This window comes from Capricornis sumatraensis, chromosome 15 (genome assembly GCF_032405125.1).
Source record: "Capricornis sumatraensis isolate serow.1 chromosome 15, serow.2, whole genome shotgun sequence".
Classification (NCBI taxonomy): Eukaryota; Metazoa; Chordata; class Mammalia; order Artiodactyla; family Bovidae; genus Capricornis; species Capricornis sumatraensis.
In genome coordinates, this window is record NC_091083.1 from 74,105,360 (window position 1) to 74,117,804 (window position 12,445).

At 45.1% G+C, this 12,445-nt stretch overlaps 1 protein-coding gene across 1 annotated transcript in view; it reads right to left on the bottom strand.

Annotated features, from left to right (window-relative positions):
* The window catches only part of PTPRT (protein tyrosine phosphatase receptor type T), an 815,678-nt gene that overhangs the window by 153,216 nt on the left and 650,017 nt on the right, over positions 1 to 12,445 (bottom strand). The window contains exon 15 of the mRNA XM_068986822.1: positions 2,393 to 2,422. Within this exon, the coding sequence (XP_068842923.1) occupies positions 2,393 to 2,422 (30 nt within the window). The remainder of the gene's footprint in view (positions 1 to 2,392; positions 2,423 to 12,445) is intronic.

Consider the following 12,445-nt stretch of genomic DNA (forward strand, 5'->3'; position numbering starts at 1 on the left):
TGGTTCTCCATGGTTCTCCTCTTACCTTTCTGTCTGCTTTGCCAGTTCTCCTCCTCCTCTGAATCTTTAATTATGCCCCACTCTTGCCTGGGAAATCCCATGGATGGAGGAGCCTGGTAGGCTGCAGTCCATGGGGTCGCAAAGAGTCAGACACGACTAAGCAACTTCACTTTGACTTTTTACTTTCATGCATTGGAGGAGGAAATGGCAACCCACTCCAGTGTTCTTGCCTGGGGAATCCCAGGGACGGGGAGCCTGGTGGGCTGCCGTCTCTGGGGTCGCACAGAGTCGGACACGACTGAAGCGACTTAGCAGCAGCAGCAGCATTCCTGAGCTGGCATGAGTGTCACACCCTAGGATCTGTCACTGAGAACTCCAAGTCTGCGCTAATTCAAAGACCCTTGCTTATCACTGCAACTTGAAGTACAAGTACTTGTGTGTCGTCTTCTATACCTCCATACCATTCGTGTTTGATTTCATCACAGGGCCCAGCACAGAGAATGGTACAAAGTGGGCCTCCAGACAGTGCTATGTACACTGGCTAACAGACTGAGAGGGCAAGTTGCCCAGAAGGCATTGCATGCCCATACCTAATGTAAGCACATTGATCCTGTAAGAATCTCTAGAAGACCAGAGGCACCATCAGGGGCCACCACTTCAGCCCTGACTCCTTATGGTTTCTGAAAGGGGAAACAAAAGAAAACTTACATTGCAGGAGTGCCAATTTATTTGCAAGGCGCTTTACAAAATTCCTCATTCCCTACAAGCTAGGCACTATTATCCCAATTTTAGAGTTGAGAGGAAAGAGGCTGAAAAAGTTCAGAAAACTTGCTAAAGGCTATGTAACTGGTGAGTGACAGAGATGTAACTTGAACCCAGAACTCTGACGTCTTCTACGATGGTAACAATACCCCATACTGTCTCATACCTCTGTGTCTTCGCACATACTGCTTTCCCTGCTAGGAATTCTTAGTTCTTCAGCCCTAGATAAACCCATCTCTAAAAGCACTGATAACTATCCCCTGCCCACTAAAAAAATCAGTCACACAACTAAGTGTCCCCATACCACAGTACATATACCTGTAGTTACCTCTCAGCTGAGCTTTCAAGTATTGAATGTTGGGCTAGTCTCTCTGATAGGTTTGCACAGGAGGGTAGGGTTCAAAGTTCTGGCCATCTCTCCATCCACAGTGTCTGGGTCATAAGGTGCATGTTCAATGCATGTTTCTCAAATGAATGAATGAACAAATGAAGCAGGCTGTCTGGTACTTTTGGTGCTGGTGGCTGGGGTTCATTGGTTCCTATATAACATCAGGGTGGTGATCCCAGAATCTCATCTGCTCACTGCATGGACCTATTGACCAGGGACCCAAATACTGAGCAGAGAGATGGTGGGGCTGGCTCCCTCCTCATCTGTGAAGGCTTCAGCAGATGATCACTAACAGATATGGTCTCTCTCACAATGCTGGGCTTGCCAGAGGTGGAGCAAGACATGGAACGATGGAAAATACACTTTACAAGGAGCGAGACATTCTGAGTTTTAATCCCTCTCTCTTGATGACCGGATGCGTGATTTCATGTACTTCACATACTTCTCTGGACCTGAATTTTCAAATATGGAAAATGCCTATTAGAAATGTGAGACTAATTCAGTGGTTTTCTAACTCTTCATCACCAAGGATCTATTTATGGAATTTTTCTCCTTTACCCTCACATTGTGAAAATGTCTGGTTGAGTAGTAAGAAAAACCATAAAAATAAAATTGTTATAGACAATCAACCATCTATAACTACCAGCAAAATGCACTGACAACATGATGTAACTGATGATAAACACTAGACTGAGAGAATTCTAGCCCCAAAGAAAGACCTTGGATGTTTCTGTCACCTGTGAAGCTGGTTCTAGATAAAGCCACGATTCCCTGTAGACTTCCTGAAATAGTGGAAATAGCCAATGCATTTCTTTCTAATCTTTCAGCCCTTAGGGCTATACGTTTTCCAAGCAGACATAAATGGGCTTTGAAGTTGCTGAGATCAGTGGTTCTGTTTTATGTGTGCAAATCCTACAGGAGGATCAGGTTTTCCTCTTGTTGGAACTGGAGGATTTCTAACTAGAGAATTATACTGACAAAGGAGAAACAGCCCTTCACGGCTCCAAAAACAGAAAGGGCGGGTGGGGGGCGGGATCCAAGATGGAAGAAACAGAACAGACATGAACGGTGACAGTGCATTTTCAAATGGAAACATCGAGGCAAAATCAAAACGCTGCGGCTACAGATGACTTAGACAGAAGTGAGTATGAGAAACCAACAGACACTTGGTTGGTGCAGGAAATGCATGCTACAGGTTGCCTTACAGGGCACAAAGCAAAGTCACCCCAGGTAGATACTTACAAGTAATAGGAGTAGGAATAAGCATTTCTTCTATATATTGATGGGCAGTCAGATGAAGGAAATGTCCAAAAGTGGGGGAAAAGAAAAGACAAACAAACAAGAATTAGATTTATAAGAAATCTTGGTTCTTAGAAATGCACATAGTATTACTCCCTAAGCTCAAGGAGACGCAAGTTTCTCAACTCGTCGGCGTCCTTGAGAATCAGACACTTGCAGTGGTAGAAGAAATGAAGGAGACCGCTCCTGTGATGGAGAAACTCACTATCCATGCAGAGGAAGCCAGATCGCATTTGGCCATTTTAATGGTTTGAAAATTCTTATGGTTACTAAAACTAGTTTCCTGGTAATTGTGATGTTTTGGTCTTAAGTCAGATTTCTGTGGCCTTCTAGAACTAGTTTATGACAGTGCTCCTAAGATCTAAGGAAAAAAATAATGACTTCTCTGTTAAGGTTAAACCACATCAGAATCTATGCATACGATCACACCAAAAGCAAGGAAAGTGTGTAGGCAGCATCCAAGATGGCTGCCCAGTGATCCAAACTTCCCAACACTCATGTCCAAGTGCAGTGCCTTCCGCACGGAATCAGGGTTGGCCTGAGGTGACCAATAGAATGTAGGAGGAGTTACATTCTGGGACTTTCTAGCACAGGACAAATAGAAGCTTTGTGGCTTTGTCTGAGTCTTTGGAACTTTCACTTGGAGGCCTGAGCCTCCATGTAAAAAGGCTAAGTGTCCCAAGCTTGCTGTGGTCAGAAGAGGCCAGGTGGAGAAACCACACGCAGAGGCCCTAAGACTATATGAACAGAGAGAGGCTTCCAGCCAACCCCCAGCCAACTGGATTCTACCAACTAAGACCCTGGATATCATAGAACAGGAACAAGTCATCCCCTGCAAACCCTAGCCAAAGTACAGATTTATGAGAAAAATCACTAAATTTCATGGCTTATTTTTTTAAGCCACTAAATTTTGGGAAGTCCTTTGTTACATTACTGGTAGAAAACTGGAAGAGCACTCAAATTTCATCATGAAAGAGCACTGCGCTAAAAGAGAAGACTTGCAAACATCAGTCTGAACAGACTACAACTTGAATAAACTCTCTGCGCCTTCCTTTTATTATCTGATTCTTAGGTGAGTTGAACTAAATCACGAATTTTCAAACAACGCATTCTCAGGATTCTGCAGACTCACTGTAATGAGGGAGCGTGTGGGGTTACTGAACAGGTAGGGCTGCTGGCCCTCTGCCAGCCACCAAAGGCAGAGCTTCTCCATTTTAATCTATTTCATAAATTGGCATGTCACTTAAGATTTCACATGACTAAAAAACAGATTCCACTCTCCAAAAGGATGGTTGAAAAATCACTGCCTGCAGTCTTTCTCTGATGTCTCTTCTAGCTCTTGGCTTCTGAACAATTAAAAAAAAAAACAGGAAAACTCAAGTAAGTCTGTAATATTCCCTTTGTTATAACTTTTCTTGTTCTGTAGGAAAATAAATAGGAACACTTTTCTTCTACTGACTTAATTATACTGACAATAACTAATACATTTGTGGACTGAGAAAACTTGCTGAATAATTCAGGTCCTCAAAGACTCATCTAAGTAGGCAAGAATAATTTGCTCCCATCTTGAGTTCTGTGGTTAATTTCAACTGCTATCCAGTTTTGTTGACACAGAAAGACGTGGTCTTTACATCCACAGGGTGGGAACATGACCTCAGAGCCCCAAGTTTCCCCCTCTTAAGTAGGAACTGGCCAAAGCCCCCAAGGTAAGCCCACCCCTAGGCTTTCTCTCATTTATCAGGAGAGCCAAATTCTATAGGTCCAGAAGGAAAGTGACATCTGAATGCCAAGACACCTTGGCAGAAGGGAAGCTCTGAGCCTCCTTGGGAGGCTGAAGTGGGTAAACCACAGCCAGCAAATCTGGTCACTCATAAAACTTCAATATCTTTGGCCAAATGAACAGTGGCCCCAGATGGGAGAAAGGGGTGAAAAACTTCCAACGATGGGTGGGATCTAGAACAGCCCACACAAGTCATCCAATCCCCTCTACCAACCATGTGCTGTGTTGTGCTAAGTCACTTAAGTCGTTTCTGATTCTTTGCGACCCCATGGACAGTAGCCTGTGCGGATTCTCTGTCCATGGGATCCTCTAGGCAAGAATACTAGAGTGGGTTGCCATTTCCTCCTCCAGGGGATCTTTCCAACCTAGGGACTGAACCCAAGTCTATTGTGTCTCCTGAACTGGCAGGCGGGTTCTTTACCAATGGTGCCACCTGGGAAGCCCACATAATACAGGCTGGCATTCTTCTTCACTGGGGGCTCTGTGGACCAGAGCCTGGGAATATGATTCCTCAGGGGCAGAAAGTTCAGGCTCCATTTGATAAAGACTCACAGACGTCTCTGTTCTCTATATTGTCAAGAACACTGGACTGAGAATGGAGAGGCCAGTGTTCTGATCTCAGTTCTGTTCATTTGCATGCTATGAGGTTACCCCTCACTAGATCTAATATTTTGTGTATTTTGGGACCAGCTGCACAGCCTCCATCCTGAGCCAGGATTTCTTCACTGCCAGCAGCTCCAAGCTGCACTCTTGGGTCTCAACATTCACGACCTCTGGTGGTCTGCTCTCAACCTTTAGGATTCCCCTCTGCCTGGCCACCTCCTCATAACAACATGCTTCCTCCCCCTTTGATTCACCTCTTCCAAGTGGCTGAGTTATCCTGGATGTCACCAAAAGCCACTGCGATCCCTGACCAAGCTTCAAGGCAACCCCAGAATGATAGAAACTGGCAAGCGTCTATTAATTGAATTTGTTTTCCAAATTCAATTGCAGGGTCTTCCAGGGCAAGGATTATAGTTCTTTACTCTGTGATCAAAACAGAGTATACATGTGTCCTTTCTCTCAGGCTTGAAAAAGATTTACTGAAGGTCTAAATTTACAAGGATACAGTGATATTGCAAGTAACAGATTGCCTGCGACCAAAGATTCTGAGCAGGAAGACAGCTGTGCTTAGAAAAAAACCCCAAACTTTATAAATCACATACTGCAGAATCTTTTCAGCTGGCTAACAAGAATGACTTGAGGCATAGCTTCCCCTTGTTTCATACTATTTAAACAAGACTAAGTTGTCTACTTAACCATCCATTTAACCATCTACCTGTCCATTCATTTCTTAAACCCACCCATTCACTCTTCCATCCATCCATCCATCTGCCTCCATCCACCCATCCTTCCACCCATCTATCCACCGCCTTAAAAATCTGTACATCTACTTATCCATTTAGATCATAACTCCACACACTCATATGTTCATCCATGTACTCACCTACTCATTCATCCAACAATCCATCCATCATCCACTCATCCATCTTTCCACCAGTAATTCAGCTAAAACTTTTTAAGGGCCTATTAAATGACTGTCTCCGCCAACTACCAGATAGAAAGACAAATGCCATCTTAATCCAGCCAGTATGTCTGATGGGAGAGTCAGGCAAGAAATACAATTTAGATGATAATTAATAGCTGCCACTTAAATAGTAGGAGCTCACTTATGTGGCAGGTTCTGTTCTCAGTACCTTCAGTTCAGTTCAGTCGCTCAGTTGTGTCCGACTCTTTGCAACCCCATGAATGGCAGCACGCCAGGCTTCCCTGTCCATCACCAACTCCCGGAGTTCACTCAGACTGATGACCATCAAGTCCGTGATGCCATCCAGCCATCTCATCCTGGGTCGTCCCCTTCTCCTCCTGCCCCCAAACCCGCCCAGCATCAGAGTCTTTTCCAATGAGTCAAGTCTTCGCATGAGGTGGCCAAAGTACTGGAGTTTCAGCTTTAGCATCATTCCTTCCAAAGAAATCCCAGGGTTGATCTCCTTCAGAATGGACTGGTGGGACCTCCTTATAGTCCAAGGGACTCTCAAGAGTCTTCTCCAACACCACAGTTCAAATGCATCAATTCTTTCGCGCTCAGCCTTCTTCACAGTCCAGCTCTCACATCCATACATGACCACAGGAAAAACCATAGCCTTGACTAGACGGACCTTAGTTGGCAAAGTAATGTCTCTGCTTTTGAATATACTATCTAGGTTGGTCATAACTTTTCTTCCAAGGTGTAAGCGTCTTTTAATTTCATGGCTGCAGTCACCATCTGCAGTGATTTTGGAGCCCCCCAAAATAAAGTCTGACACTGTTTCTACTGTTTCACCATCTATTTCCCATGAAGTGATAGGACCAGATGCCATGATCTTTGTTTTCTGAATGTTGACCTTTAAGCCAACTTTTTCACTCTCCTCTTTCACTTTCATCAAGAGGCTTTTTAGTCCCTCTTCACTTTCTGCCATAAGGGTGGTGTCATCTGAGGTTATTGATATTTCTCCCGGAAATCTTGATTCCAGCTTGTGCTTCTTCCAGCCCAGCGGTTCTCATGATGTACTCTGCATAGAAGTTAAATAAGCAGGGTGACAATATACAGCCTTGATGTACTCCTTTTCCTATTTGGAACCAGTCTGTTGTTCCATGTCCAGTTCTAACTGTTGCTTCCTGACCTGCATACAGATTTCTCAAGAGGCCGGTTAGGTGGTCTGGTATTCCCATCTCTTTCAGAATTTTCCATAGTTTATTGTAATCCACACAGTCAAAGGCTTTGGCATAGTCAATAAAGCAGAAAGAGATGTTTTTCTCAGTATCTTATGTGAACTACTTTATTTAATCCTCATTAGAAGTATTATTATCTCTATTGTACAGGTGAGGAAAGTGAAGCTCAGAGAGGTTAAGTTTACATATGGAAATGGCAATCCATTCCAGTATTCTTGCCTGGAAAATTCCATGGACAGCAGAGCCTGGCAGGCCACAGTCCTTGGGTCACAAGAGTCACATATGACTTAGCGAATAAACTACCACTACCACCAACACCAAGCAACATGACGAGGATCAGAATCTAAGAAATCTAACTCTGAGAGCCTTTTTAACAAGCACTATGCTATTATCGTCTGGAGTGATACATGGTATGAGGCAGTAACACAAGGAGCTGTGGGACCATATTTGGGGGTAACGGGTAGAGAGAGGACAGGTAATTTGGCCTAAAGTCTGTGATTCTTCAGTTGTAAAGTCAAGGAATACCCAGATGGAGTAGGAGGGAGGGTACTTCCAGGCTGCTGAATACGTGTCTACAGAATGGGTGGGTGGTTGGTTATCAAGGTGGAAACGTCAAGATGTCGGCATGTATATTCAAAACGAATAAACGAAAAGGACCTACTGTACAGCACATGGAAGTCTACTCAATGTTATGTGCCAGCCTGGATGGGAGCACGGGGTGGGGCGGGTTTGGGGGAGAAAGGCTGTCTATGTATGACTGAGTTCTTTTGTTGTTAGCCTGAAACTATCACAACTTTGTAAATCGGCTATACTCAAATACAAAACAAAAAGCTTAAAGTTTGGGGGAAAAAAAAAAGATGTTGCAGGGCCTAGTTCCCAAAGAACTTGCCCTCAACACCACAGGTCACAGGGAGAACCCAAAGGACCAAGTGGCCAAATATTTTTCTAGATGGACAATTCTGGCAGGAGTCTGAGAAAACAGTTGGAGGAGAGAGGGACTGGGGTCATGAAAGCTGCTCTAAGAGTCAAAGCAAGAGATATTGGGGGCAGATCTTGAAATCGCCCTGAGGAAGGAGAAGAGGTGAATGTGAAAAGTGGCTAAAACACAAAAGCAATAGGTGATTAAATGTGAGCATTTTAAGACTTCCAAGGTTGGTGGCTCAGATGATAAAGAATCCACCTGTAAGGCAGAAGACCCGGGTTCAATCCCTGGGTTGGGAAGATCCCCTGAAGAAGGAAACCCACTCCAGTATTCTTGCCTGGAGAATCCGATGGACACAGGAGCCTGGAGGGCTACAGTCCATGGGGTCTGCAAAGAGTTGGACACGACTGAGCAACTGATGCTTTTGCTTTTTGAGGTTCTAGCTTGAATGGCTACCCAAGTGAGTGCAAACAGAAGAAGGACTAACTTCCCAGGGTGTGGTGCACTTTAGAATAGGGTGGACAAAACAAGATAAAAAGTTTATTTGGGGCTGCTTTCCCATCTTGACAAACCATTCAAACTGATGTCATGCAGTTCAGTGTTATCAGCAAATCCTGTTTTACATGTTACCCAGGTTAGGTGGTGCTAAGAGGGTAGAATCTGTTACCAGATTGGCCAAGTTTCAGACCCAGCTCTGCTGCTTATTAGTTATGTGATTTGGGGCAATTTCCTTAGACTCTACACGCTTCACTTTTGTCACCTGTAGCAAAGTCCAACCTAACGGTGACCCTGCCTCTTTGGCTGACCCGGTAGTGATCTTTCCCTTTTGCCTGTCTTTTTTTTTTTTTTTTCCTGGATACATAGGTGTTCCCTGAATCTCAGATCATGGTACATCTTTCACATGCTGTCCTCCCAGCCTTAACACCTCCCACCACAGGGCTGGGTTTACCCTTGATGCTCAATGTTGATATCTGGGTCTGTAATCAGAGTGAAGCTTTCTTGCCCGAGAGATGGAATGCAATCGTGGACTCCATCTGTTCTCATTTCACTGGGATTCAACATGTTTTTAGGGAATCCCCAGTATCTGCAAGGCACATTTGTGACAAGGATGAATAAGAACAGGCAGCCGATGGTCCATTGAAGAAGAAAAGCTGTGAATACAAACGACAAGTGTAAGGCAGAACATGACAGGGATCCTCACAGAGAGAACCCCAGACGGTGAAGAGACTGTGTCTAGACTGAAGGGCAAAAGGGTTTACTGGAGAAGGTGTCTTTCACATTAGACCTTAAACATGGGCAGGATCTAGCCAGATGGAACTGAGGAACACACAGGCATCGAAAGAGGAGGAAACTTCGCCAGCTAAGGCACCGGAGTGGGGTGAGACTCTAGCAAGTCTGCCAGAGTCACTGTGAGCAAGGGGGCAGCAGAGCTTCACAGCTCTCTGGATGACCTAACAAGCATGTGCATCATTCCTCATTTGCTCCCCATGAACCACTGACACTGGGGAGGAGAAGCCAATGAAGGATTTTAGAATGCAGGTTTGGGAGTACAGGTTTCATTTCTGAAACATCACCTAGGCTACAGAGTGGAGGATGGGTTGGAGGGGTGGGGCCAGAATCAGAGAGAGAGGAGGAGGGTGGGGAGGAGACGCCTACAGCAAAGCCATACAGGCGTCTACCAGGGAGGACGCAGTGGGGAGGGGGAGAGGAGATGATGTGACCAAGAGAAAGTAAAGATGCAAGGTCAGCAGTACTGGGGTGATGGAATCCCATTGGTCTGGCTGAGGGACGGGGTGCACCTGTCACTAAGATGGGGACACACGATTGGGAACAGGTTGGTGGGGAGCTGATGATTTTAGCTTTGACCATAAACACTCTGAGGGTAGATATCTAGGAGCAGATGAGACAGGGCCGTGGAGCTCTGGTGAGAGAGGACCAAAGCAGAAGGCCCGCTGTCCCAGGCCAGTTCAGTCCACAAAACTGCAACCAGCGTGTTGTGTGATAAATGCCCAACTGGAGGTCTATGCATCTGACACAATGGCTGCATGGAGCTGGGGGACCACTGGATCTTCTTGGGATGGGTGCTTGTAGGAATACTGCTTACAGAAGGTAATACTTGAAGGAATTATACTCAGAAGAACTTGGGGCTCAGAGAGAGTAACAGGAGCCTTGCTGGTGAAGAGAAATGTCTGGACATCTGATTCAGGGAAACAGCGTGCACCAAGGCAGAGAACAGGAGGAAATGATATGAGTCTGGGTCACCTCTGTCCCATTCCAGGATTCACTTTTCTACCAGTCTTCATGCACTGCTAGGACAGAAATTAACAACAAGGGGCCTGGAGTCATAGAGCCTGGGTTTGTATTTCAACTTTGCCCATACCCTGATTTTAATTCAACAAATAATCATAGAAGATAGGAACCTCAGTTTCCTCTTTTCAAAGAACAGAGTCCTATCTTCTATGATTAGTTGTTGAATTAAAATCAGGGTATGGCAGCAGGTGCAGAAGTTCAAATGGGAAACAAATCAGTTAGGTTCAGAGTGTGTGTGTTGATGGCAGCACTGCCTTCTGCATACTGGCGACGGGGTTGGAGCTGACTTGGTGCACTTGATGGTCATGTGTGAGATGAATATCCCTGTTGATATCATGCACTATAGTCCTGTTAGAAGGTACAGGAAGTAAAGCCTGTTCCAACCATTAGCTCATTTGATCCTTAGAGGAGCTACATGAAATTGGCTGCATCTCACAGATGGGAAAGCAAAGGCTGAGCTTTGAAACACTGCTTCTCCAAGGTTAGCAGCAGATGCATGGGGCTGTAGAGATTCAGACCCAGTTTTTCTGTATCCCAGGACACAGCTAACAAGATGTCTATACCCCTTAGACTGGGAGCTACTGGGAGGCAAAAGTGTTAGCTGCTCAGTCATGGCTGACTCTTTTCGACTCCATGGACTGTAGTCTGCCAGGCTCCTCTGTCCATGGAATTGTCCAGGCAAGAATACTGGAGGGCAGACACGGAGAATCAAGGTACAGCAAGAGATGCACGTTTATCTCAAAGCAGACTCTCATACCTCAAACTCAAGGCACTCCAAATGCATTCGTGCGAAAGGTACTGTCTGGACAGGCAAAGTATGACTGGCAGTAAGTTTAGGCTGGACCAGGAAGAGCTGGGCAGAGAGAGGAGACGAGGAGATGGGAGAGGATGGAACTGTGTGTGGTGAAGGATTTTGAAACTATCTGCCTAAAATTTGCCTAGTTTCCATTTGAAAAGTAAGAAGGGATGGAGAGGTTTATGTAGAATACACAAAGTCTTGAGGTACAGATCTACCAAGTTATCCTGCTTAACCTGGCTCCGTGTTTCCCCAGTCAGAAGGGTATCACTATGCCTTAAGCCTTGGAGGACCACACTCAAACTTTAGGAAGTGTATCCCAAGGAATAAACGATGATAGGAAGCGTGTAGGCATATGCAACATGTCCATATCCTGCAAACAAACATTTCAACATCAAACTTTCCTTATGTGAGTGGCTAATAAACACCTTCAACCATCAAGATACACTTATTAATGTGGTGGTCCCTAACCTTTTTAGCATCAGGGTCTGGTGTTGTAGAAGACATTTTTCCATGCTCCAAGAAGGTATGGGGATGGTCTGGGGATGACTTAAGTGAATTACATATATTGTACACTTTATTTCTAAACTGATGCTGCTGCTGATCTGACAGGTCCATAGTCCAGAGGTTGGGGAGCCCTGGGTTAAGGCACTAAGGCTGGAGCTTTCCACCTCAGTTTACACTGAAGGCGCCCAGGGCTCTGTAACATTAAGCCAAGGGACCAGAGAGGTGGTCTAGCAACTCCTTGGCCGCCCATTCCTTTGAGAGAGGATGTCCAGGAAGGAAGGAATTCGAAAGAAGGAGGTCAGGGAAGAAGATGACCAGGACTGCAGAGATGACAGTTTTTCTTCATTTCAGGACTCAACAGGGCACTCATGAAGAGGAAGTGTGTTTTACTACATGATGGCATGCATGAATCCATTCTAGACTGTTTCTGAGGTCTAGATGTGACAGACAAGCCAGGAGAAAAAGATGGAGACATTATACAGTGACAGCCTAAGAATGGCTGTTTTGCAATGAGCTTGGCTAGAACCACACGGGTTGTTAACTGTCAGAAGGGGCTCCAAGTTCCATCTTATAATGCTCATGCAACCCTCCAAACATATGCAGCCCTGATTCTGCATCATCCAAAGGTACTATTAAAAGAAGTCCAAAGTTGAATTTGCCTTTTTCAAACTCGAAGGGAATTCTGTTTAAATGGATCATCAACATCTCACATCCCCTTCTGCAACCTTGCTTCTTTCCATACGCCCTCCAGCCATGACAAAAAAACCAAACAACAACACCACACTCCTCAGGATATGCCGATCTCTCTCTCTTCCCTTCTCTTTGCCCAGTCTTCTAAATGTAAATTGACTTCACTAAGCCCTTTCCTTGGTCATCTGCGCCTTTAGCCCTTTCTAGTTCAGCACAGCACACACACAACACCTAATATGA